Here is a 21382-nt window from a genome sequence, read left to right on the forward strand (position 1 = left end):
TAGGTCTATGTGTGGTGTTTACAATAAATAAATAAATAAATATACATGTATAGGCCTACATATAAATATATGTAGGCTATATACATATACATGATGAACCATGGACTCCTGCAGGGTTTAATGTTTTTTTTTTTATTATTTTTTCATATTTCACTTATTTCCAGTACAATCACCAATAATCTGTTATTCAAATAATTAGCTGTTTATAGGAAAAACAGCTAGACAGGCTATGTTGCATTCAGCAATTAGAATTTCGCAAACATTAATTGGAAGCATAAACAAACCAGTAAAGCCTACACAATTTTAACAACTGTACAGACTAACCCAAATAAAATCTTAATATTCTTAAAAGAAAAAGAAAAAAAGTATCATGTTTTGAGGGTGTCCCCAAAACTGAGGTTTTGTATGATTCAGCTTACTTAGGGACAATTTAGCTGTGCACATATGATACACACAGTTCAATATCTTATAAGATGCTGCATTCTTTGTTCTCCTTAAGCTTCTTTTTATGACTGTGATAATTTGCCATGGCCATAATTCCCTGCATGTCAGAAATGATCTCCAGCAGTTTTTTCACCTGATGATGGCTTTTGTCATTGTTGTTAAATGCATGACATCTTGAATGACAGCTTTCGACCAGTTCCTGAAGTTCTTTGTCACTTCCATTGATGTAATCATTTAAAGCCCTGTTCTTCAGCTTCTCTTTACCAGTGAAAAGAATCACAGTCTTTGAAATCACATCCTCGCCAAACTCTTTTTTCAGATGTGGGAGAACGTCTCTCTCGCCATCAGTGAAACGGCCAAGCTGCATAACCAGCAAATACACGTCAGGCATGAGCTCTTTGCACTTCTTTATCTGCTCTTCCTGGTTTTTAAGGTCTTCACTGAAGAAATCTGGGGTGTCTATAACCCTAATCTTCATTTCAAGAACAGTTTCCTCTGCCACCTGGCACACCTGTGTCACTGGCACAGAACTGGCACGTGATTCAAAATGTTGCTTTTTCAGAATTGTATTTCCTGTAGCACTCTTCCCACTTCCTGTCTGTCCCAGCAGCACAATGGTCATTGGTTTCGGCTGATGCACCTTAACTGATGATATATAGTTAGAAAACAGTCAGTGCATATACCAATCTATTATCAACTAGTGTGCAGGTGACATGCTACTTAAAATGTTTTCTAATTTATTGGTTTAACTCAAACGTTTTGTTACCTGTTTTGACTGGTATTGCTTGCTTTGTCTTCATATTGTCATGTGTCCTTCTAGATTTGAAAGAATGATTGCTATAGGGTTATAGAAATTAATACAATTCTTGCTGCTCATCATAACTATGTTAACCATACAATATAACCATACGTACATTTCTCTGACAGCTTCAGATGTTTGGTTCTTCTGCATGTCTTCATTGTGTTTCATCAGTTCTTTGATTAGGTCATCATGCTTAACGTCTCTGTTGTAAACACACAGTCTGTTTCCACACTCATTCAGAATTATGGAGTAGCCTTTTTTGAAGGATTCTAGTCTGTCTCCTGAATCATTTTTTTCAATTTTAACCAGCACAATTGTGTTTTCAACCATTTTCTGTCCAAGCTTCTTCTTCAGTTCAGTAAACATCTCCATAACTTTTGGTGACACCATTGTGTTCTTGAGTATGAAGAGGAACACACGGGGACCTGTGTATGATGGCTTCAACTCCTGCATTCTGTCAGCTTCTGGATCTGATGAGTTTGGTTTGTGAAAATGGTCTGGAGTGTTGATAATACAGACCTTCTGACCAGCAACGCTACCCACAATCTTCTCACAAGTGTTTTTTTCTGTTCGGAAATGATCTTTGTCAATAATTATGTTTCCTATAAGACGCTTATTGTTGCTGTTCTTTCCCAGCAGGATCACTGTCATCTTGCATTCACCTCCATACGTCTGGATGGTCTGTTCTGAGATAAATTCAAACAATTACAGTTAACACAATTGCTAAGACACTAAACCCCATTCTCTGAACCAAATTCTCAAAGGCCTAAACCCATTTGTTTAATAAATCACTCTTTCTGCAAAACCGTAAACAAGTTCAGGCAGTTAGACAACATTTGCAAATCTCATGCACTTTTTTTTTGTTTTTTTTGCAAAACTCTAAACTCATTCTCACTCACTAAAGCACATTTTGCACTGTGATGCTCTTGTATTGCAAAAAGGTAAGCACAAATAGCACAATTTAAACACAACTACATCACACTTGTTTCTAATGATGTGATCAAAAACCAGCTGTACAAAATATAAGCCAGCACAGATGGCACAGGTGTACTGAATGTTGATGCCAACAATGGATGGAAACAACCTGAGAGGGAGAGGAGGAAGAGTATGTGTAAGAGGTGGTGGATGAGGAGGAAGAGGAAGAGCTAGGTGTGGAAGAGCTTGTTGTCAAGGCTGGATCTAGCACACCAGAGGGTTTTTTCTTTTACCTGGCAAGAGACAACATTGTCTGTGATGTGGACAAAGTCCTCAGGCTGAACCCAACACGAAGACGTGATGCTGAGGCAGAATTAATACTCTCATTGCATTTTTATAATATGCAACGGCTGAATATACTGATATTCAATACTATACAATATTCAATATAATACTGTACTTGCAGTACATACAGTATACACTATATTCACCTTACTAAGCTGTGATTACTATACTTTTTTTTACGCAATTGCAAATTTTGTTAACTGTATATATACACTCATTTTTTTCTCCATTTTGTTCTCCATTTTTTTAATGTAGTTTTTAATGAATGATCTCTACAGGTTATATATTGACTGGCTGTGTATGATCTGAAAGCATTGTTTGATTTTGAGTACAGGTGAAATGGTTTGAGCCAATTGTTTGATTTTGCCTGAAGAGTCAGGGTTTTTGTGAACGTAGTATGAAGGTTTGGGTGAAGAATGGGTGAAAGTTTGAAGAAATTTGTCTTAGCAATTGTGAAAAACTGTAACACATCTTCGAAAAACGTACATCCTTGATCCTTTGCAATTTAAAGTAGCAGAAAATGATTGTTTTAAAACACTACTGTACTCTATTATTGGTCACTTAGCATGGTGGTTTTCAACTGGTTTTGCTGGAGGACCCAGAATTTACACTGGGCATCAAGTGGTGACCCAACACGGTACAATAAATATAAATTATGGATTTGGTACTGAGTTCATCTTTTCTAATAATGAGGGCACATCACCAACCTGTTGGTATGTGCATGGCAAATTTCAAGAATTTGATTGGACACATGCACCTTTGACAACATTGGTTGTTATCCTATGCACTATGTACAATTATATGGTGAGTTGGATTATTATTTTTATCAAAACAGATTTTTGCACAAACAGATTTCACAGAGTGCAACATGTTCCTGGAACAACATTCCAATCAACCAATGAGATATGATGGACAAGTTTACAGTTTATTTTAGGCCTAACTAGGGTTAGTTACTTTTAGGGATAAGTTAGGTTCAAGGGTTAGGACTAAATTTTCAGACCGGAATGTTGTTCCGGGATCAACAAAATGTGTTGAGCTCATTTGACTACTTAAGATTGACGTGAAAGGCAGGTTAGAAAAAATTTCTTTTATTCTTTTAGATGACAGAGAAAGGTAAGTTGAATAAGAAATCTGTAAGCTATACCTTTGCTTTTTTCAGGCACTCTTGACACTTCAGGTATTTCCTTCATTGGTTCATATGCATCCATGTCCTCATAAAACCTGCAGGATTGAGATGATGTTACAGGTCAGATTCTAGCTGTAAAGTGATTTATATGTACAGAGATTCTTAATTAATTATTATTATTTTTAAATGTCATCACTACTTTCATATATATATATATATATATATGTATGTTCTTACGGCTCATCGGCAGGTGTGGATTTGTTTGATTCGATAGCCTTCTCGTGCAATGCCTTCAATTTTTCCATAACCTGTTTGGTCAGCTCATTCTCTTTCTTGTCTTCGTTCTTGTTGTAAACACAAATTCTCTGTCCACACTCATCTAGTAGTTTTTTGAGACTCTCATCGGCTTGGTCATATGGCTGTCCAGATTGCTTCTCTTGACTGTTAACTAGCACAACAATTGTATTTTCCACCATTTTCTCTCCAAATCTCTTTTTCAGCCGGCTAAACATATCAATCTCTTGCTGTGAGAGCTGTTTGTCATGCAGTACTAGAAGGAACGCACGTGGACCTGGATATTGGGGTTTTATCTCTTCTATACTGTCAGTTTCTCGATATTGGTTTGGTCTGTGGAAAAGGTCTGGTGTGTTGATGATACAGACCATCTGATCACCTAGTTTTTCTTCAGCTTTTGTGCATGTGTCTTTTCCAGCTATGAAACGCTCTGCCTTTAGTATGATATTCCCTATCGTAGACTTATCATTGCTGTTCTTCCCCAGCAGCACCATAGTGATCTTGTCACCTCCGTCAGAATGCGCCACCTTTGTATACTCCACTATAACAAATCACAATAAAAATTCATAGTCAAAAGAAAACTGAGTTTTGGATTAGGAATAACTTAATTCCTACAGTAAATAAACCCTTGATGACATAACATTGCTTGTTTACAAATATTTGAGAAGGATTCTGTAATAATCTTGTCATTTTATTTTACAAGGCAACAAGGTTGGAGTTGAGCTTGAGTATCACATTAATGCCATTAAAGGGATAGTTCACCCAAAAATGAAAATGCTGTCATCATTTACTCTTCCTCAAGTTGTTCCAAACCTGTATGACTTTCTTTCTTCTGCTGAACACAAAAGAAGATATTTTAAAGAAGGTTGGTAATTAAACAGTTGCTGGTCCCCATTGACTTCCATAGTATTTTTTTTTCCTACTATGGAAGTCAATGGGGTCCATCAGTCGTTTGGTTACCGACTTTCTTCAAAATATCTTCTTTTGTGTTCAGCAGAAGAAAGAAAGTCATACAGGTTTGGAACAACTTGAGGAAGAGTAAATGATGACAGCATTTTCATTTTTGGGTGAACTATCCCTTTAATATGAGCAACTATCAAGTCAAATCACTACAATTTTACAAAAATAGACTAAAATGTATTTAAAAAAAACAAGCTGCTTACTTACATTGTAACATGTTGAGTTATTCCACGTTAACAGAAACAAATAAAAAGCAGAGTAATAAGAAGAATCATGAAACGTGTCTCTGGCACTCTAGAAAGGACAGTAATGAATAAATGAAAGCAAAAATGTACTTGTCTTAACTGCATGAGAATAAAGGGCTTGTCCAAAATCTGGTATAACACGTCGAGTTACTAGTATGCTAGATAACAGCTGTGCTTAACTTTTGTTTCTCCACTGCAGTTTTTTATGTTTTGTGAAAATGTTTGTCTTAATGTAGTAATCTAAAAGGTCAGGCTTTGATCATCTGTAGAAAATGAGTGAGAGTTTCGAAAGAAACCTTTGAATCATTTAAGCTTGTACTAATTGTCAAATATCTGAGCAATGGTGGATGGGCACGTCCTGATTTTGCAGAGTTAGGCGTCAACCTGGAACAACAATCCCTAAAATCAGAAGGGAATGATAGGTGAATAACACTGTCCCTCAAATATGTGAATAACACAACCTAAATTTGTCCCTCAAATCTGATTGGTTGATTGGAATGTTGTTCTAGGATCAACAAAGATGTGAAATCAGGTTCTGCTGTGGGTAGAGTTACTGGAAACAGCCTTTGGCAATTTTTTTTTTTTCCAAACAGTATGTTTCCTGAAACTCCAGCAAAGAATGTGTTAGATCAGTGATTCGTTTCAGATTGTCTTGATGATAGTGAGATTGAATGATTGATTGGACCTGTAAGGGAGTTGTTTTGCATATGTTTATTGCACCATCTTTTGGTTACTCATAGGATTATAACTTGTCTTTGCTGTATTTAGCAAAATCTTACACTAATTTAGTTACACAGGACAAACTAAGTGGACTAAGTTGATTTCTTACTGATATATTCAGTTCTACCAGAAAGACTCGGGATATAAAATGATATAACAAGAGTAAATTTATTAATAGCTCAGCAAGCATAGTCTTTGGCGTAGGCCCCGTCCTTAGCAAGCAATGCGAGGGTAACGGAATCTGCAAATCCCGCCTGAAGACGAAGGCAGGGGCGCAGCCGACCCCCTGGAGGTAAAGGAAGGGACCATCCTGGTGGTGGTGGTGGGGAGGATGGAGGGAAAGGACCATCTTGGAGGTGGTTGGGGAGGATGGAGGTAATTGGCGCCGTCAGTATCTGCGAACTCAGACGGATGTAAGTACCATTCTTTTATACTGAGAGTGTTAACACATGATTGGTTAGAAGTGAGTTAATTCATGACGCGCTGATTGAGTCTTCCCGGCAGAACTTAACGCTAAGCTTACATTTGTTTTCAGATTCCTGCGTATCCTGCATCTTTTTCTTTTGTCCCATAAGCTGTCAAACCAGCTCAGTGCTGCACATGACGGTTTCATCTCCTCCATACTGTCAGCTATTGGATCTGGGCTTGGTTTATGGAAAAGGTCTGCAGACAATCTGATCAGCTCTACCCACAACCCTCTCACATGTGTCTATTCCATGAAACAGTCATGCTGGAGGATACTATTTCCTATCAGGCACTCGACATCGCTGTTCATTCCCAGTAACTCCATGGTGGTCATGCAGCAGTCACCTCCAAATGGCTGCATTCACGCTCTCCCCTATGAGACAGTGAACATTAGAATAAAAATATAATATTGTACAATAGTAATATTGTAAATAATTATTACAATTTAAAATAATTGCTTTCTATTTATATATTTTAAAATGTAATTTATTCCTGTGATGACAAAGCTGAATTTTATCAGCCAGTCTTCAGTGCCAATGATCCTTCAGAAATCATTCTGATATTCTGATTTGGCACTCAGAAACATTTCTTTTTATTATCATATTGAGAACATTTGTGCTGCTTAATATTTTTGTGGAATTCGTGATTTTTGTCCCGCGGCAGCTGAATAAAAATAAAAATTTCTTTCCAAAAAAGAGGGAGAAAAAAAAATTGAGGTAAAAAATTAAATATTTATTTATTTATTTATTTATTTACTATATATATATATATATATATATATATATATATATATATATATATATATATATATATGACCCTACCTCAATTTTTTTGCTGTTTTGAGATTCATATCAGCTGTGTGGCAGAACTGTCTTTTCTTTTCTGTCTTTTCTATTCTATTTTTCTCAGAAATGTCTCTTTACTATTGATCAGCCCTACAGTAATGCTTCCCATCATTTTCTCTCCAAATATCTCCTTCTTTTGGGTGATCATCTCCATCTCTTCCTGGGAGAGCTGTTTATCCTGGAGTACCAGGAGGAACAGGAGTGTATGATGGCTTCATCTCCTCTAGCATTAGATTCAGGATGGTTTGGTCTCCAGCACTTTGGACTTTCCTGGCTGGAAGTAGTTAGCATGGTGTTTCCTATCAGGCACTTATCAGCGCTGTTTTGTCCTAGCAATACCATGGTGACGATCAAAAACCCACACTACGTCTTATCTTTTGGCATGTTGAATTTCTAGTCTGTTCACCAGGTTGTGAGAAACACCTCCATCTATTTCTGTCATGTGGTGAAGCAGGAAAATAATGATCAAATGAAAGTAGAAGCTAACTTTGTACATTTGCATACACAAGTGGCGTCACAAGAAAATCTGGTACTAATACAGTGTCGCAAAAAAAAAATTCAGTCGTTGTCGAGAGAAACTGTTGCTGAAAGGAAATGGACTGTCCATGGATTTGTCGCTGCTGTTTTATTAAGCAAAGTAAGTTTTCTGCTAAAACATTTGACTTTGGTTGTTTAGTAAGATTTTTATTAAACTGTTGGAAGCTCAAAACTGCTGAAACATTTGAGACTGAATGTCTATTGTCAAAAAGTCTGTAAAAGCAAACAGGAAGTTTCCCAATTATAACTAATTTTGTAAAATCTTAAAATATGCCATAAACAAAAATACAATAGAAAGTTAACTTCAACCAAAGCTTAATGTCAGATAGGTGTCATGTCTTCTAAATTAAAGTGTTTTGACTCATATCATTTTTTGATGTAGATTAAAAGGATTTGAATGGATTTGCATCATAAAGCATATAATATAATATGATAATGATACATTAGGGCCAGACTTAAAATTAAAAACTCAGTTTTATACAAAGACACAGGCAGTCTTCCTCTGCCTCTGTCAGTTGATTTTATCTATAAAAGTTTCATTGTCACTGTTTTTTTTGTCCTTCATTTTGCTGTGTTAATAGGAGGACCACTTCGCATCGTAATGATTGGAAAAACCGGAGTGGGAAAAAGTGCTGTGGGAAACACCATCCTTGGTAGAAAGGTTTTTCACTCAAGCCCTTCTGCAAACTCTGTCACTCACTTGTGCCAAAAAGCAATGGTCTACGACCATAGAGAAATTTATGTGATTGACACACCTGGAATCTTGGATACCAGCAAACCGAAAGACCTCATCAGAAGAGAAATAGTAAGATGTATTCAGATTTCAGCACCGGGTCCTCATGTGTTCCTGCTGGTGCTACAAATTGGCCGTTTCACTGCTGAGGAGCAAAAATCTGTCCAAGCCCTGCAAGAGCTCTTCGGAGAAGAAGCTGCAAAATACATGGTAGTGGTCTTCACTCATGGAGATGCACTCAATGGTCAAACTATAGACGACTATGTAATAAAAGGCCATCCAGAACTCCGTAAAGTGATCCAGAGGTGTGGTAGTAGATATGTTGTGTTTGATAACACTAAAAAGAAGCGAAAGCAAGTGAATACATTAATGAAGAAAATTGATGAAATGGTGGCAGCAAATGGGGGAGAATGCTTCACTCAGGAAATGTTTGAAGAAGCGGAAGAACAAATTCAGCAACAGAACATGGAGAGAGCGGCCGCAGAGCTTCTGGAATATCAGTTTAGCTTTCTTGGGGATCTTGACAACAGAGTCGTTCTGTTCCAGCAAATATTGATAGAAGGCATTCGCGAACAGTTTGCTATTGATAGTGGCTCTTCCGGTTACTAAAGAGACTTAAATCAAACACATCTTGTGTTTATCTTCAGCGGTAGTTTTATGACACCTTACTCATTTATGTTATGTTATACAGTGTATACATTTAATTCAATAGAGAGGTGGCCAACCTTCTAAAGAATAAATGGTAGTTTTCTTGAGATACTTGATGAGAGAATTCGTTTTTTTCCCAACAGATCTCGATCTGTAACCTGATCCTATACTTTTATCAAGTGTTGTTAAGACCTCCACAGTTATTGTGCATTTTCATTTTAACATTGATTTTATTAAAAAAATTCTCCTGTTGTGGAAAAAAAATTCTTATTTCAAATTTAAGATATAATTTGACTGCAGCACATTGCAGAATGAATATATTGTGGAAGCGAACTTCTTTGTGAAGAACCTGTGTTCTCTAACACTTTTGTTTTTGAGTTTTTTTTGCACAATTTAAGTGATGGTATTCATTAGATTAGCAGTTAACTTTATGCCTAATATACTGTATTACAGGCATCAAAAAAAATATTTTTAGAATTCACAAAAAAAAAGTCTACTTTATAATTGCAGACATAAATGTATCCCTGTCTTTACCATTCTTTCTTCTTAAAACTTACATTTCTTTATAGTAATCTATGAATAATAATGTGTGAAATCTGCGTTATATATTTTTAAGACACATTGGACACTTTCCACATAATTTAGCTTTTTTTTTGTTACCATTATCTAACATTTAATCTGTTAAGAATCAGTTATACTGTGTAAATAAATGTAAAATTGTTAAATACAAGTAAAATGGTTATACTGTGAAAACGAGGTCTGCATATGTTTTTAATGTATATAATTGTGATGTATTAGGACTAGGGGTGTAACGACACCCTCAAGTCACGAAATCATGAAACTGAACTCGCAATATTATTGCAATACTCCAAGACATATGGTAAAAGGTTAACAAAAAATGTACTGTTGATTAAAATGCAAAATTTGGTATTACATTTGTGGTGGAAATGAATATGGACTTGGTGTTGGTAACCCAATGCATAGGACAATGGTGACACCAGAATGATGCTGAAGCTTAAAATACAGAATTATTTTAGACAAATATGCTTGCACTCTGTCACTGACTCACTGTACTGGTAACATAAGACATTTGGCACTAACAGGACCCACAAATATTCCCCCATTGCATAATTATACATTATATTCAACATTAATGTAGTACTGACACAAACTCTGTAAACTTGAATTTTTTTCAGATCACAAAAAGGGGTTGACAGGTAAAAGGTTGAAACAATAATATTTATGGATCATGTGGCTTTTGACTGGGCAGAAAATACGCATGTTTACATCTAGGCATTTGGCAAACCATTTTTATCCAAAGCAGTTCAATTTACATTCAAGTAAATTTATTAAAGATACAAAATAAAAAGATAAATTCATGCATTCACATTACTACAGGAATACATTTTAATTTTTAGGTGTCCAGAATTTCCTGTTAGTTTCTTTAAAAAGAAGACCTTAAAAAGCAACTTGACATAGGAACGTGCATTTTTAAAGCACGCTATGGTCTTAAATTTCCAGTTTGAAACATGACTAAACTATGTTCTAGAACACAACAGGAAATAAAAAAGTCCCTTCACAGCAAAATCCCCAGTGTTAAATTACTCAAACTATATTTTGAATAAAAGATCAACATCCAAACCTCTGTTAACTCTCAATAAGAACTTCTGTAGACGTATGACAAAAAATAAAGTCAAACTGGTTTGTAATATAAGTGAAGATGGTAACGCTGTTTGTAAAGTTATTTAATCATCCTCTGCTGAGATCTCGAGAGGTTTTAATGTCTTTTATCTTCAGTTGATTACATCTAAGGCTGTGGCTGGAAGTAATTTGTAGTTCTTGCATTTCTGCTCATCTCTTCTCTTTTTTTCTGTTCTTGTCGTTTCTTTTTTCCCTGATTCTTTATCTTTAATGTTGTTTATATGTCTTTTTTTATGTGCTTTAAGACAAACCATGTGCAAATTCAACACCATTGTTGAGTATTGTTTCCTTAAAACTGCAGTCTCAAAAACATGGTTTGAAATTGCTGGTGTTTCTCACGTCACAAAATACCTTGTAACCAATCACGTCATCCTGCCTGAGGGGCCGGCTTTAACATATCATTAACTATGCTGCGAAGCAAGGAAGTCTCAAGAGAGGCCAGGTTATCCCGGTATATGTTTCTGCAAAAATCAGGTACATTTAGCAATATAGCTGTTGAATTATGTATATGATGTTTATCACAATGTTATGATGAAATATGTGCCTTTCTCCACTGATGTTCTAAGATGTTTAAAGCGTTTAAGTGTAGCAGGTTGAAAGTGTACCCTTGTTTGTTCATTGGCCAGTGTCATGTGAAAATGGTGACCCTATCAGTAGTGGGGTGTGTTTGGTGTGCAGGCTGCCCCGGGGGTTCAGTTGGGTACTTCTGTTTTAAGGAGGCTTCTCTTCAATGGAATGTTTACTTATTGAGTTTGTTGACGATAATACGCATAGGACTGCGCTGTGAACATCTCCTGGTATGTTCTAGAGTCGTTCGCCTGTTTTGGTGGTTTTATGATTGTTTTTAATTCTTCTGTTTCATGTTCGGCAGGTTGATTGCATGACCAAGAGTTTCATCGCCGTGTTATGGGGTGGAACGCACGTCTAGTGATGTAACTCACTGCTGCCTTGCCTGGGTCTCATTTCAGTCAATTTTGTGTTTAGTTTTCATGAATTAACTTTGTGTGATTGTAATTTCGGGCCCAGATTACTGCTCGCTGGGGGGTAAGATGCACCAGCGTAAAGCGTGACGGTTCGTTGGCCGTTTTGTTCCTCTAGTAGAACAAATTTGTTACTTATTATCATGTCTTTGGCTTGTTCTTTGTTTGTATTTTGAATTGTAAACGATATTATTTAAGTTATTTGTTTGTTTTCATATGCACTGAATGTAATGTCATTTATTTTGTTGGTTTATATTTCAGTTTTTAAGTTAAGTGACTGATTGAATAGTTTTTCTTTGTTTCTTTTGTTGTTTTGTGAAACTTGTGATTTTATATGGGGCTGGTTAGCACCAGCTAATTATTGGTAGTTTGTTTATTTAGTTTTCATCCTTTTGTGTTTAGAGGAGTGGGAGAAGGGTTTGGCTGCTGTCATTGAAATGGTGTGTCCACATTGAGTGCCATGCTTCATAGGTTGGAGTGATCTCACCAGAATGTTGTGTGTGTGTGTCTGGTATTTCCCGGTGTATTCCGGGTGGCGTAGTAGGGCGTTAGTATAATTTCTATCATTCTTTCCACAACCTGACGTCCGCCGCCACATAAGGATGCTAATTTTTAGAAGGTCTGACTCTGATGTTTAAACGACACCGGTTTGAACAGAAAATGGAAGACTTTTTGCCGTTTTGCCGTGAAAAAGCCGTTCATTTACACGACAACAGCGTTTTGGGGCAAAAGGGTTTCAAAGTGCAAGGTTTTGGAAATTATGCCTTTATCTTCTCCATGTAAACAACAAAAATGTGAATTTGTGAAAACTGTGACGACATGCGGATGCGTATTACGTGTTCACACATGCGTATTATGTGTTCACGGGGTGTTTCTTGACAAAGTGACTTTGCCTGGCATAAACCAACTAGCCTGGCATGCATAATACAGCCTTTTTAGTCAATTTCGCAGATCAGTGTGAATGGGGATCATTTTGACAACATTGTCGTCTGATTTCAGTTCATTGTTGTCAAACACACCATGAGATGGCGAATGGGAACATGGTTTGTGTAACATTAGGAACACACAATTAGCTCTTTTATAGTCAAACAAAAGGCTAATCATATTAATTACCGTTATGTGTCCGACATTGCAGAGAGTGATACATAAAATGCATTACCATTCTGATACATCGACATGTATATGAGCCTGTATAATGTGCTCTTTCTCTTCTTCTTCTGAATCATTTTCTGGTTCAAACATATATGGCTGAATTAAATCAGTATTTCCACTTGCCATTGTGCAGCGTTTACTACAGTAAAGTTAACCTCGTGGATCTTTGATCTGGTGTGAGTGAGTGGATTTTCATGGTTCCGCGAATACTAAATTAAGCAAGGGTATAGGGTTACATTCAAGCTATTTTAAGGCATGAAAAACAAAAAAATTCACAGGATTTTCGTGATCAAAGATGAGTTTAAGGGGATACAATTATTAACCCCAGGGGACTTTATCTCATTAACTTTGACACTGCTTCAGTGTTATTTTAACATTCATAGTGTGGACACATATGTTCACTGAGCAGTGTTAATTTAACACTGGGGAATTTGCAGTGTTCAAATAATGTTAACTACAATCATACTGAGTTTACCAACAATCAGTAAACACTATCTGTTTGCCATCTGTGCTGATCAGATGCTATGCAGAATGTTTCTCAACAGGAAGAAATTCTTCAAAATGTTTCTTATAAGGAAGAAACTATGAAGAAGGAATGTTAAATGTAGACTGAGATAACCAATGCCACAATCGTTTGCATTTTCATCGTCATTGTAAAAGGAAAAACTTTGGAACATTCTTGAAACATCCCAAAGTATGCAGACTTGTAAGGACCACATTCTCTGAAATGTTTACCTCTGACTAGCAGCACATACATTTTTTTTTTATATGCCATCCGATTAGGTTTCACAGTCCAAATAGGTTAGTCTGTCTATTTTACTGATAAATGAAAATGTAGTGCATGAATGAGATTTTTAAATAAAATATCTTTATTTGTACATGTAAAGTATTGACATCATGCAACATATAACAATGATGTATATTCATTTGATTGTAGCAAAAATGAACAAGACATGTTTTCAAATCAAACTACACTGTCAGAATAAAAGGTACTGTGCAGGTACAATTTTGCACCTCTCATTAAAGCTACAAAAAGGTACCCTTCAGGGTACCACCCCAGTGACGGCCACTTGTACCCTAAAAAGGTACCGTTTTGTACTTTTTTTTCTGACAGTGTACTTGCACAGAACAAAAGACAACGAATCAGTTTTTCATTACATGAACCGTTTGCCAGTGTCTACTGGATTCTGCAGTCCTTTTTCTCTGATTCTTTAGAATATGAGTAGTCTTCTAAAATGTCTGTAGTTCCATTTTTCCTCTTCATCTCCAAAACCATCTCTAATAGTCTCTCGACCTGAGAAACACTGTGGTCATTATTGTTAAACGCATGACACCTTGACCCACAGGTTGGGATCAGCTCTTGCAGTTGGGTGTCAGTGTTTTTAATGTACTCTGAAACAGTTTTCCCTCTTAATTTCTCCTTGCTTGTGAACAGAACGATAGTTTCTTTAACCACGTCCGCACCGAACGCTATCTGTATGTTCTGAACTATCGCTCTCTCGCCATCTGTGAAACGGCCAAGTTCCATGACCAGCAAATACGCGTCAGGCCCTGGCTGCCCGAGCTCTTTGCATTTCTTTATCTGCTTTTCCTGGTTTTTTAGGTCTTCATCAAAGAAATCTGGGGTGTCAATGACCCTGATCTTGATTCCACAAACAGTTTCCTCTGCCATCTGGCACACCTGTGTCACTGGCACAGAACTGGCACGTGATTCAAAATGACGATTTCTCAGGATGGTGTTTCCGGTAGCGCTCTTTCCACTTCCTGTCTGTCCCAGCAGCACAATGGTCAAGGTGTTTTTTTTCTTGATGGCAGCTTGGTTACCTCCTTAAATATAATATAATATAATTAATCTAATATAATTAATATGCTGCATGTAACAATAGAATTTAAAAAGAAAACAATTTTATTTCAATTTCAAAAACTGCATCCTTTCTGTTCTTATTCTAGAGTAGGGGAGAGCGGGGTATGTTGTCACACTTTTCACACTGTCTAACATTTACTGAGGACCATACATCAAAATGGTATAAATCTCATACCAAATGAAAGAAGGAAGTCTTGGGCACATATGTTGTATTCATAACATCTTCAAATCTTATCTCATTACGGAGTTGTAGACTGTTGAATAGCGAGTGTGCACTTGTGACAATTTGCCCCATCGGCGGGTAAGTTGTCACACTAGGGCGGGTAAGTTGTCACACTATTATCTAAAAAATAAGAACACAACTACTTAATTGTGAATATTGATTTTAACTTTTAAACTCAAAACAGACCTGGAAATATAAACATCCGTGCCTGGAGAACCTGGAAAAACAATTATTTCAATCCAAATAATGCACATTTCAATTAAGTGGTAAAACCACTTTACTTTGAACTAAACTCAAACGTTCTATGGCTTGCACATAGATCCTGATAACTGAATGGAATGCTGCAGATAACCTGCTTAACTTAACCTCTGAACAAAACAGATGCCCTGTATCTGACTAATCGGACTCATCTCCAGAGTCACAATTCTGACACACATAAATTGCCTGGCCTGAGGTGCAAGCGTCATGGGCCCAATTGTTGCATTTTACACATTTTACGCATATGCTACTCTGAACAATGCCTGAACTTCGTATTTTGAGCACTTCTTGTGTTTTTTTTTTTGCCTCTTCACAATGACTCGCTTAAATTAGTCCTAATTTGTAAGTCGCTTAGGACAAAAGCGTCTGCTAAATGACTAAATGTAAATGTGTTATAGGCGTGCTAGGCGTGTTATAGGCGTGCTAGGCAGGACAGGGTTGGTGCTGGGGCTGTGTTTATTTGTACAGGGGCAAGTCGTCACATGTGATCTATGTGCAAAGTCATTGAGACAACTTGCCCCATATTGACTTGTGAGCTAATGTTGGCTAAATCTCAAGTTTAGCTCAACATATCACTTTAGCTAAAGTACCAAAAGACACGTTACTGTCTCCTCTATTTTGTGCAAAATAATAATTTTAAACATTCATACCTAACAAAGTTGTATTGCATAAAATGTAAAGTGATTTTTTTTTACTTTTTAAGCAGAAAAATAAGAAAATTGTGCTAACCTCAGATTACAGTGATCTTGACCACATGTGAACAGGAAGTTGACTATAGAAGAAGAAGTCACATAAAGTGGCTATTTGATTTTTGAGATAGAGCCTCTAGTGTTGGAGTTATGGACAGTGTGACAACTTACCCGTGTGACAACTTACCCCGCTCTCCCCTACTGAACTGATTTAAAGGCAGTGCTCAACTGTTTGGTTAACGACATTCTTCAAAATATCTTCTTTTGTGTTTAACAGAAGAAAGTAATTCATACAGGTTTGAAACAACTTAAATGTGAGTAAATTATGATAGGATTTTCACTATCCCTTTAAATATTGCCACCAAGGTATAATTGAAATTGCGAGAAAGACTTGTGTTTGTAAGTATCAAACAAATCAGTAATTGACCCTCCCCCACTCTTTACATGAAATGTTCTCCTCTATCTAAGTCTAGAATTTTTTTTCGGTAACACTTTACTTGAAGGGGTGTGCATAAGACTGACATGATACCTTCATAATTATGACATGGCAGATGTCATAAATATGAAGGAGGTCTTATGCATGTTTATGGCAAATGTCATTAAGTGTCATTCGCTCAATTATGACATTTTTAATGCAAATATGACATTGTTTGAGATGTCTTTGTTATGACAACTTGACATAAACCAATACATCATAACCTGTCAGTGTCTTTGTCATGACAACTTGACATTACCAAGACAACATAAATTGTCATAAATATGACATAGCAGATTAATTATCAAACTTAAGAAACCACTTAGCTTTATGGGTTAACATTTCATTAAACTGTTAGTTGGTTGGTTTTGACATTGGCTGTCATGAGGCCATTATAACTGTGTCATGAATGTTTTTCTTGACCTCAACTACAGTGGTACAAATTTAATTTGTCATTAAAATGTTATAATGGCTTCATGACAGCCAATGTCAAAACCAACCACTTGACAGTTTAATGAAATGTTAACCCATAAAGCTAAGTGGTTTCTTAAGTTTGATAATTAATCTGCTATGTCATGTTTATGACATATTTATGACAGGTTGTGTTGGCTTAGTAATGTCAAGTTGCCATAACAAAGAAATCTCACACAATGTCATATTTGCATTAAAAATGTCATAATTGAGCGAATGACACTTAAAGGAGAACTCCGGTCAATTTTAACATTGAGCTCAATTTTTTTGACATCCTTAACATCCTTGATGTGTCATTACAAGTGCCCAGCCATGTGAGTGATTCCTTCAGAGTGATCACGGGTGTATTCGATTGTCGAGTTCACGCGCGTGATCATAGGTAACTAAACCTATGCGTGTGAACTCGACAATTGATTACTATGGGCTTCGACCGAAAACAGGAAGAAAATACAGGTATGTGCGCTGGCTGAAATAACACCATTTTTATTAATATCTTTCACATCTACTGCAGTCAGATTCACCCGTGATTACTCAGAAGGAATCACTCACATGACCTGTGCACTTGTAATGACACATCAAGGATGTTAAGAGGCTAAAAGCAGGTTTAAAACTTGCCCCATTGAAGTCAACAGGGTGCAAATTTTAAAACGAGGATAACACGGTGTAGGCAACACCGATTTTTGTCGTTGTTCTCTGTACTGACAGCACTCCAAATTTACAAAAAAATGAGCTCAATGTTACAATTGACCGGAGTTCTCCTTTAATGACAGTTGTCATAAACATGCATAAGACCTCCTTCATATTCATGACATGTGTCATGTCATGATTATGACGGTGTCATGTCAGTCTTATGCACACCCCTTCAAGTAAAGTGTTACCTTTTTTTCTTAGTGTCTTTCAAGGGTAGAAATGCGGATTATGTTTTTGTTATTTTGAAGATTTCGATTATAATGGTTGTTACCTGGTATATGCTCTCGTGTCACTGCTTCCTGTGGATTCCGGACCCTCTTTTCCACAGAAGTGGGCCTGTGTGATGATCTGCAGTTAAACAGAAAATGGATCAAGGATGGGGACAATCATCTGGATAAACTCATATGTTTAGTCTTACCTTTCATGCTTATATACTTGGAGCTCAGGCACACTTTTGTTACATGTAACCAGTTGTTCAATTAAGTCATGTTGATCCAGATTTTTGTTAAAAACACACACTTTCCTTCCACACTGATAGAGAATGCTATCCAGGTTCTCATCTGTTTCTTTGTTTGGCCTAACTGGTGTCTTATCTTTGCTACTGACCAGAACTACAACAGTATTTTCCTCCATTTTCTTTCCTAACTTTTGCTGAAAATGTACAAACGTTTCCATATCCCTCTGAGAAACATGATCACGCTGCAGAACAAATAAAATCATACATGGACACCTAGATGATGTCTCCATGTACCTCTGAATTACCTCTGTCTGAGGCTCTTGAATAACAGTAATCCATTTGACTCCAATCTGCAGAGACACCTCTTGAGTAGATGTGGACTTCTCTGGCAGGAAATGTTCATACCCAAGAATTTTATTTCCCACCAGACACTTACACCAGCAGTTTGCCCCTATCAGAAAAAATGTTACGTCTCCACAGAACTGCTCAGTGTGTTCATGTCCTGTAATGAAGTTCACAAAAGCAGTTTTGACTTCCTGAATTGAAATAATTGGAAAGACTTTGCAATAAGGTGTCATTTGTTTACATTAGTTAATGCATTACCTAACATGAACTACTGAGCAGTGTGTTTTCCCAGCATTTATTATTCATGTTAGAGTCTGTTATGAATCGCTTTGTTTGTTCAGCTCATTTGTAAGCTATACTTGAATTGAGAATTTGCTAAATAAATAAATGTAAATGCAGTTTAAGGTGCATTCACTAATGTTGATAGCCTGGATGGCAGCCGAATTTTACAGCCGAACCACCGGAATTTTTAGTTCGGGAAGTTCTGACTAGAATCTGAGTATGACCACGTCAGACTTTTGGTTTTAAAAATGTATGAGTAAATGTTCACATTAACATGAATGTAAATAAATGCTGTATAGAAATATTCATTTAAGTTTTTGCTAACTCAATGTTAACAAATGACACGTTAGTGTTATCAAAATATTCTTATGCTCTTTTAAGAGCTTCTCAAAGCTTTTTGAATAGGCACACAATATTTTACAAATCAATCCATAGTAACTTCAAAGTATACATTTACATCAATATGTGTTCCCCCTTAGAAACAGACCCAAGACCTTGGCTATACTTTATCTTCGATTATGTCAGTGAGTCTCTGAAAAGCTCAAATGTATAAATGTTTCAAAGATTCCTCACTATTGAGCCGTAACTATTTAAAATTAAAACACCACAAACATTTTTTTAAAAAGCTTACCTTTTGACATACTGACTCGTTTTATACTCGTTGCGAAGTTTCAGATCATTTCACACAAAAACAGACAACACTTGATGCACATTTTCTTGAGGAATTTCTGGTAAGAGTCTGCACAGTAACTGAATGTGAAATTCCGGTGAGGTTGAAACCTTTTTTAAACAATGAAAAGGGGCGGATCAAAGTGATCACGTAGGTCCTCACTAAACACTGAGATTAAAGTTGTCATACTTTGCACTTTTATGATTTTATTATGTTCTGTGGAGTGACAACTTACTCTGACAGCTTAAGAAAAAAGTCTGTAAGAAAAAAGATAACTCAAAAGACATGGATTTGATAGACCTGGAATCTTCAAGTGAGAGTAAAATGTATGCATGTGGCCTGAATAACCAGATTCAAGTCACATGATCTTGTACTCCTGCATATTTGTCACCTGAATAGTTTACTCCAAGGTTACCAGTTTAACTGGTCATGTGAGAGGACTCTCCCAATGAGAGGAGACCTGCCATAAATAGAATAAAATAAACATTTTATATGCAAGTGATATGACAGGAGTGTCATTTTTATATCAAAAGTAGTATTATTAGTTTCTTTACAAAACTTTAAAGTAAAGTTCTGTGAAATACTATTGAAAGTGGATTTTTTCTTCAGAAATTGCTTACTGCGCCTTTAAAGCTGCAGTCCGCAGTTTTTCCTCTTTGTCGCCATCTCTGTTCGAAATCTGCAATTGCAGTTATTCGCAGAATCATCAACTTTACGTGCGTTGTGCCTCGGCATGGCACAGCGCGGATGAATCCAATGTTTTGAGGAGAATGTGCGGCTGTCAGTCACCACGCTGGTGGTGTGGATACTGTCATTCGCTATCACAGATTCTACTTTTTGGAAGTATGACCAACATAATAATTTTCACAGGAAAATGTCGCCTGAACAAGTAAGTAACATCCACTTTTGTTCTGACCAACTAAGGGGAAAAAATCATTGCAGTAAATCGTGCTGGTTAAATCTAACGTTCGCTTATCATATCACGTCAAACCCTTTGTTCTCAAATTGTTAATGTTAAAGGGATACTCCACTTTTTTCGGAAATATGCTCATTTTACAACTCCCCCAGAGTTAAACAGATGGGTTTTACCGTTTTAGAATCCATTCAGCCGAACTCCGGGTCTGATGGTACCACTTTTAGCATAGCTTAGCATAGATCATTGATTCAGACGAGTCCAGTAGCATTTCTTTCAAAATGACCAAAGAGTTTCAATATTTTTCCTATTTAAAACTTGACTCTTCTGTAGTTAAACCGTGTACTAAGATCGACAGAAAATGAAAAGTTGCGATTTTCTAAGCCTATATGGCTAGGAACTACTCTCATTCCGGCGTAATAATCAAGGAACTGTGCGGCCGTAACATGGGTGCAGCAGGCGTAGTGATATGACGCAGCGCCTAAAAATAGTCCCCAGCTCGGTAACTTCTTCCAACGTGACCGGGACTAAGTTTGTCTAACCTATTAGACCTATTTTCAGGCGCTGCGTCATATCACTACGCCTGCTGCACCCATGGTACGGCCGCACAGTTCCTTGATTATTACGCCGGAATGAGAGTAGTTCCTAGCCATATAGGCTTAGAAAATCGCAACTTTTCATTTTCCGTCGATCTTAGTACACGGTTTAACTACAGAAGAGTCAAGTTTTAAATAGGAAAAATATTGAAACTCTTTGGTCATTTTGAAAGAAATGCTACTGGACTCGTCTGAATCAATGATCTATGCTAAGCTATGCTAAAAGTGGTACCGCCAGACCCGGAGTTTGGCTGAATGGATTCTAAAATGGTAAAACTCATCTGTTTAACTCTGGGGGAGTTGTAAAATGAGCATATTTCCGAAAAAAGTGGAGTATCCCTTTAACAACATCAGCATTGCGTGACTACATTTAATGCCCTTCCGATATTTATCCTTGTTTTCGCATGGGCCCGGTTGCAGTCTCTTTTTATCACCGAAGTCTTTCGCGTTTTACAACGGGTGAATCTCCAGTTGTCACTGGATATTGTCGTTTGAACCTTTCTGGATCCGCCATCAAATTATATACAGCCTACTAGC

The 21382-nt window shown here is 36.8% G+C and overlaps 3 protein-coding genes across 4 annotated transcripts; 1 reads left to right on the plus strand and 2 right to left on the minus strand.

Moving 5' to 3' along the window:
• Nucleotides 1–111: 111 nt before the first annotated feature.
• LOC311285262 (GTPase IMAP family member 8) lies at nucleotides 112–5197 on the minus strand. Its single transcript, XM_084400840.1, has 6 exons — nucleotides 5094–5197; nucleotides 3870–4467; nucleotides 3651–3727; nucleotides 1359–1932; nucleotides 1211–1260; nucleotides 112–1089 (listed from the first exon to the last, which is right to left on the minus strand). The coding sequence occupies exons 1-6, from the start codon at nucleotides 5101–5103 to the stop codon at nucleotides 467–469; spliced, it is 1932 nt and encodes a 643-aa protein (XP_084256966.1). The 5' UTR covers nucleotides 5104–5197; the 3' UTR covers nucleotides 112–466.
• A 2524-nt stretch (nucleotides 5198–7721) lies between these two features.
• LOC311285480 (GTPase IMAP family member 7) lies at nucleotides 7722–10011 on the plus strand. Its single transcript, XM_084401127.1, has 2 exons — nucleotides 7722–7798; nucleotides 8280–10011. Exons 1-2 carry the CDS (start codon nucleotides 7756–7758, stop codon nucleotides 9038–9040), a joined length of 804 nt encoding a protein of 267 aa, XP_084257253.1. The 5' UTR covers nucleotides 7722–7755; the 3' UTR covers nucleotides 9041–10011.
• A 3748-nt stretch (nucleotides 10012–13759) lies between these two features.
• On the minus strand, nucleotides 13760–19424 carry LOC311285693 (GTPase IMAP family member 7; the record flags this gene model as incomplete). Of its 2 annotated transcripts, none has more annotated exons than XM_084401502.1 (4): nucleotides 19298–19424; nucleotides 18345–18541; nucleotides 17854–17930; nucleotides 13760–14739 (listed from the first exon to the last, which is right to left on the minus strand). In XM_084401502.1, exons 2-4 carry the CDS (start codon nucleotides 18440–18442, stop codon nucleotides 14090–14092), a joined length of 825 nt encoding a protein of 274 aa, XP_084257628.1. In that variant the 5' UTR covers nucleotides 18443–18541; nucleotides 19298–19424. The 2 variants fall into 2 exon arrangements, with proteins under 2 accessions (XP_084257628.1, XP_084257627.1); XM_084401501.1 differs by having other exon boundaries at nucleotides 14090–14739; nucleotides 18001–18541.
• Between the last annotated feature and the right edge of the window lie 1958 nt (nucleotides 19425–21382).

Source organism: Rutilus rutilus (assembly GCF_951802725.1).
Source record: "Rutilus rutilus genome assembly, chromosome: 25".
Lineage (NCBI taxonomy): Eukaryota > Metazoa > Chordata > Actinopteri > Cypriniformes > Leuciscidae > Rutilus > Rutilus rutilus.

Coding starts and splice junctions, on each gene's coding strand:
- LOC311285262 (XM_084400840.1), bottom strand. Junction 3,728..3,869: donor TCCACACCTGCCGATGAGCC/GTAAGAACATAC, acceptor TCAATCCTGCAG/GTTTTATGAGGACATGGATG. Junction 1,261..1,358: donor TCTGAAGCTGTCAGAGAAAT/GTACGTATGGTT, acceptor TTTCAAATCTAG/AAGGACACATGACAATATGA.
- LOC311285480 (XM_084401127.1), top strand. CDS start 7,756: ATGGACTGTCCATGGATTTGTCGCTGCTGTTTTATTAAGCAAA. Junction 7,799..8,279: donor CTGCTGTTTTATTAAGCAAA/GTAAGTTTTCTG, acceptor CTGTGTTAATAG/GAGGACCACTTCGCATCGTA.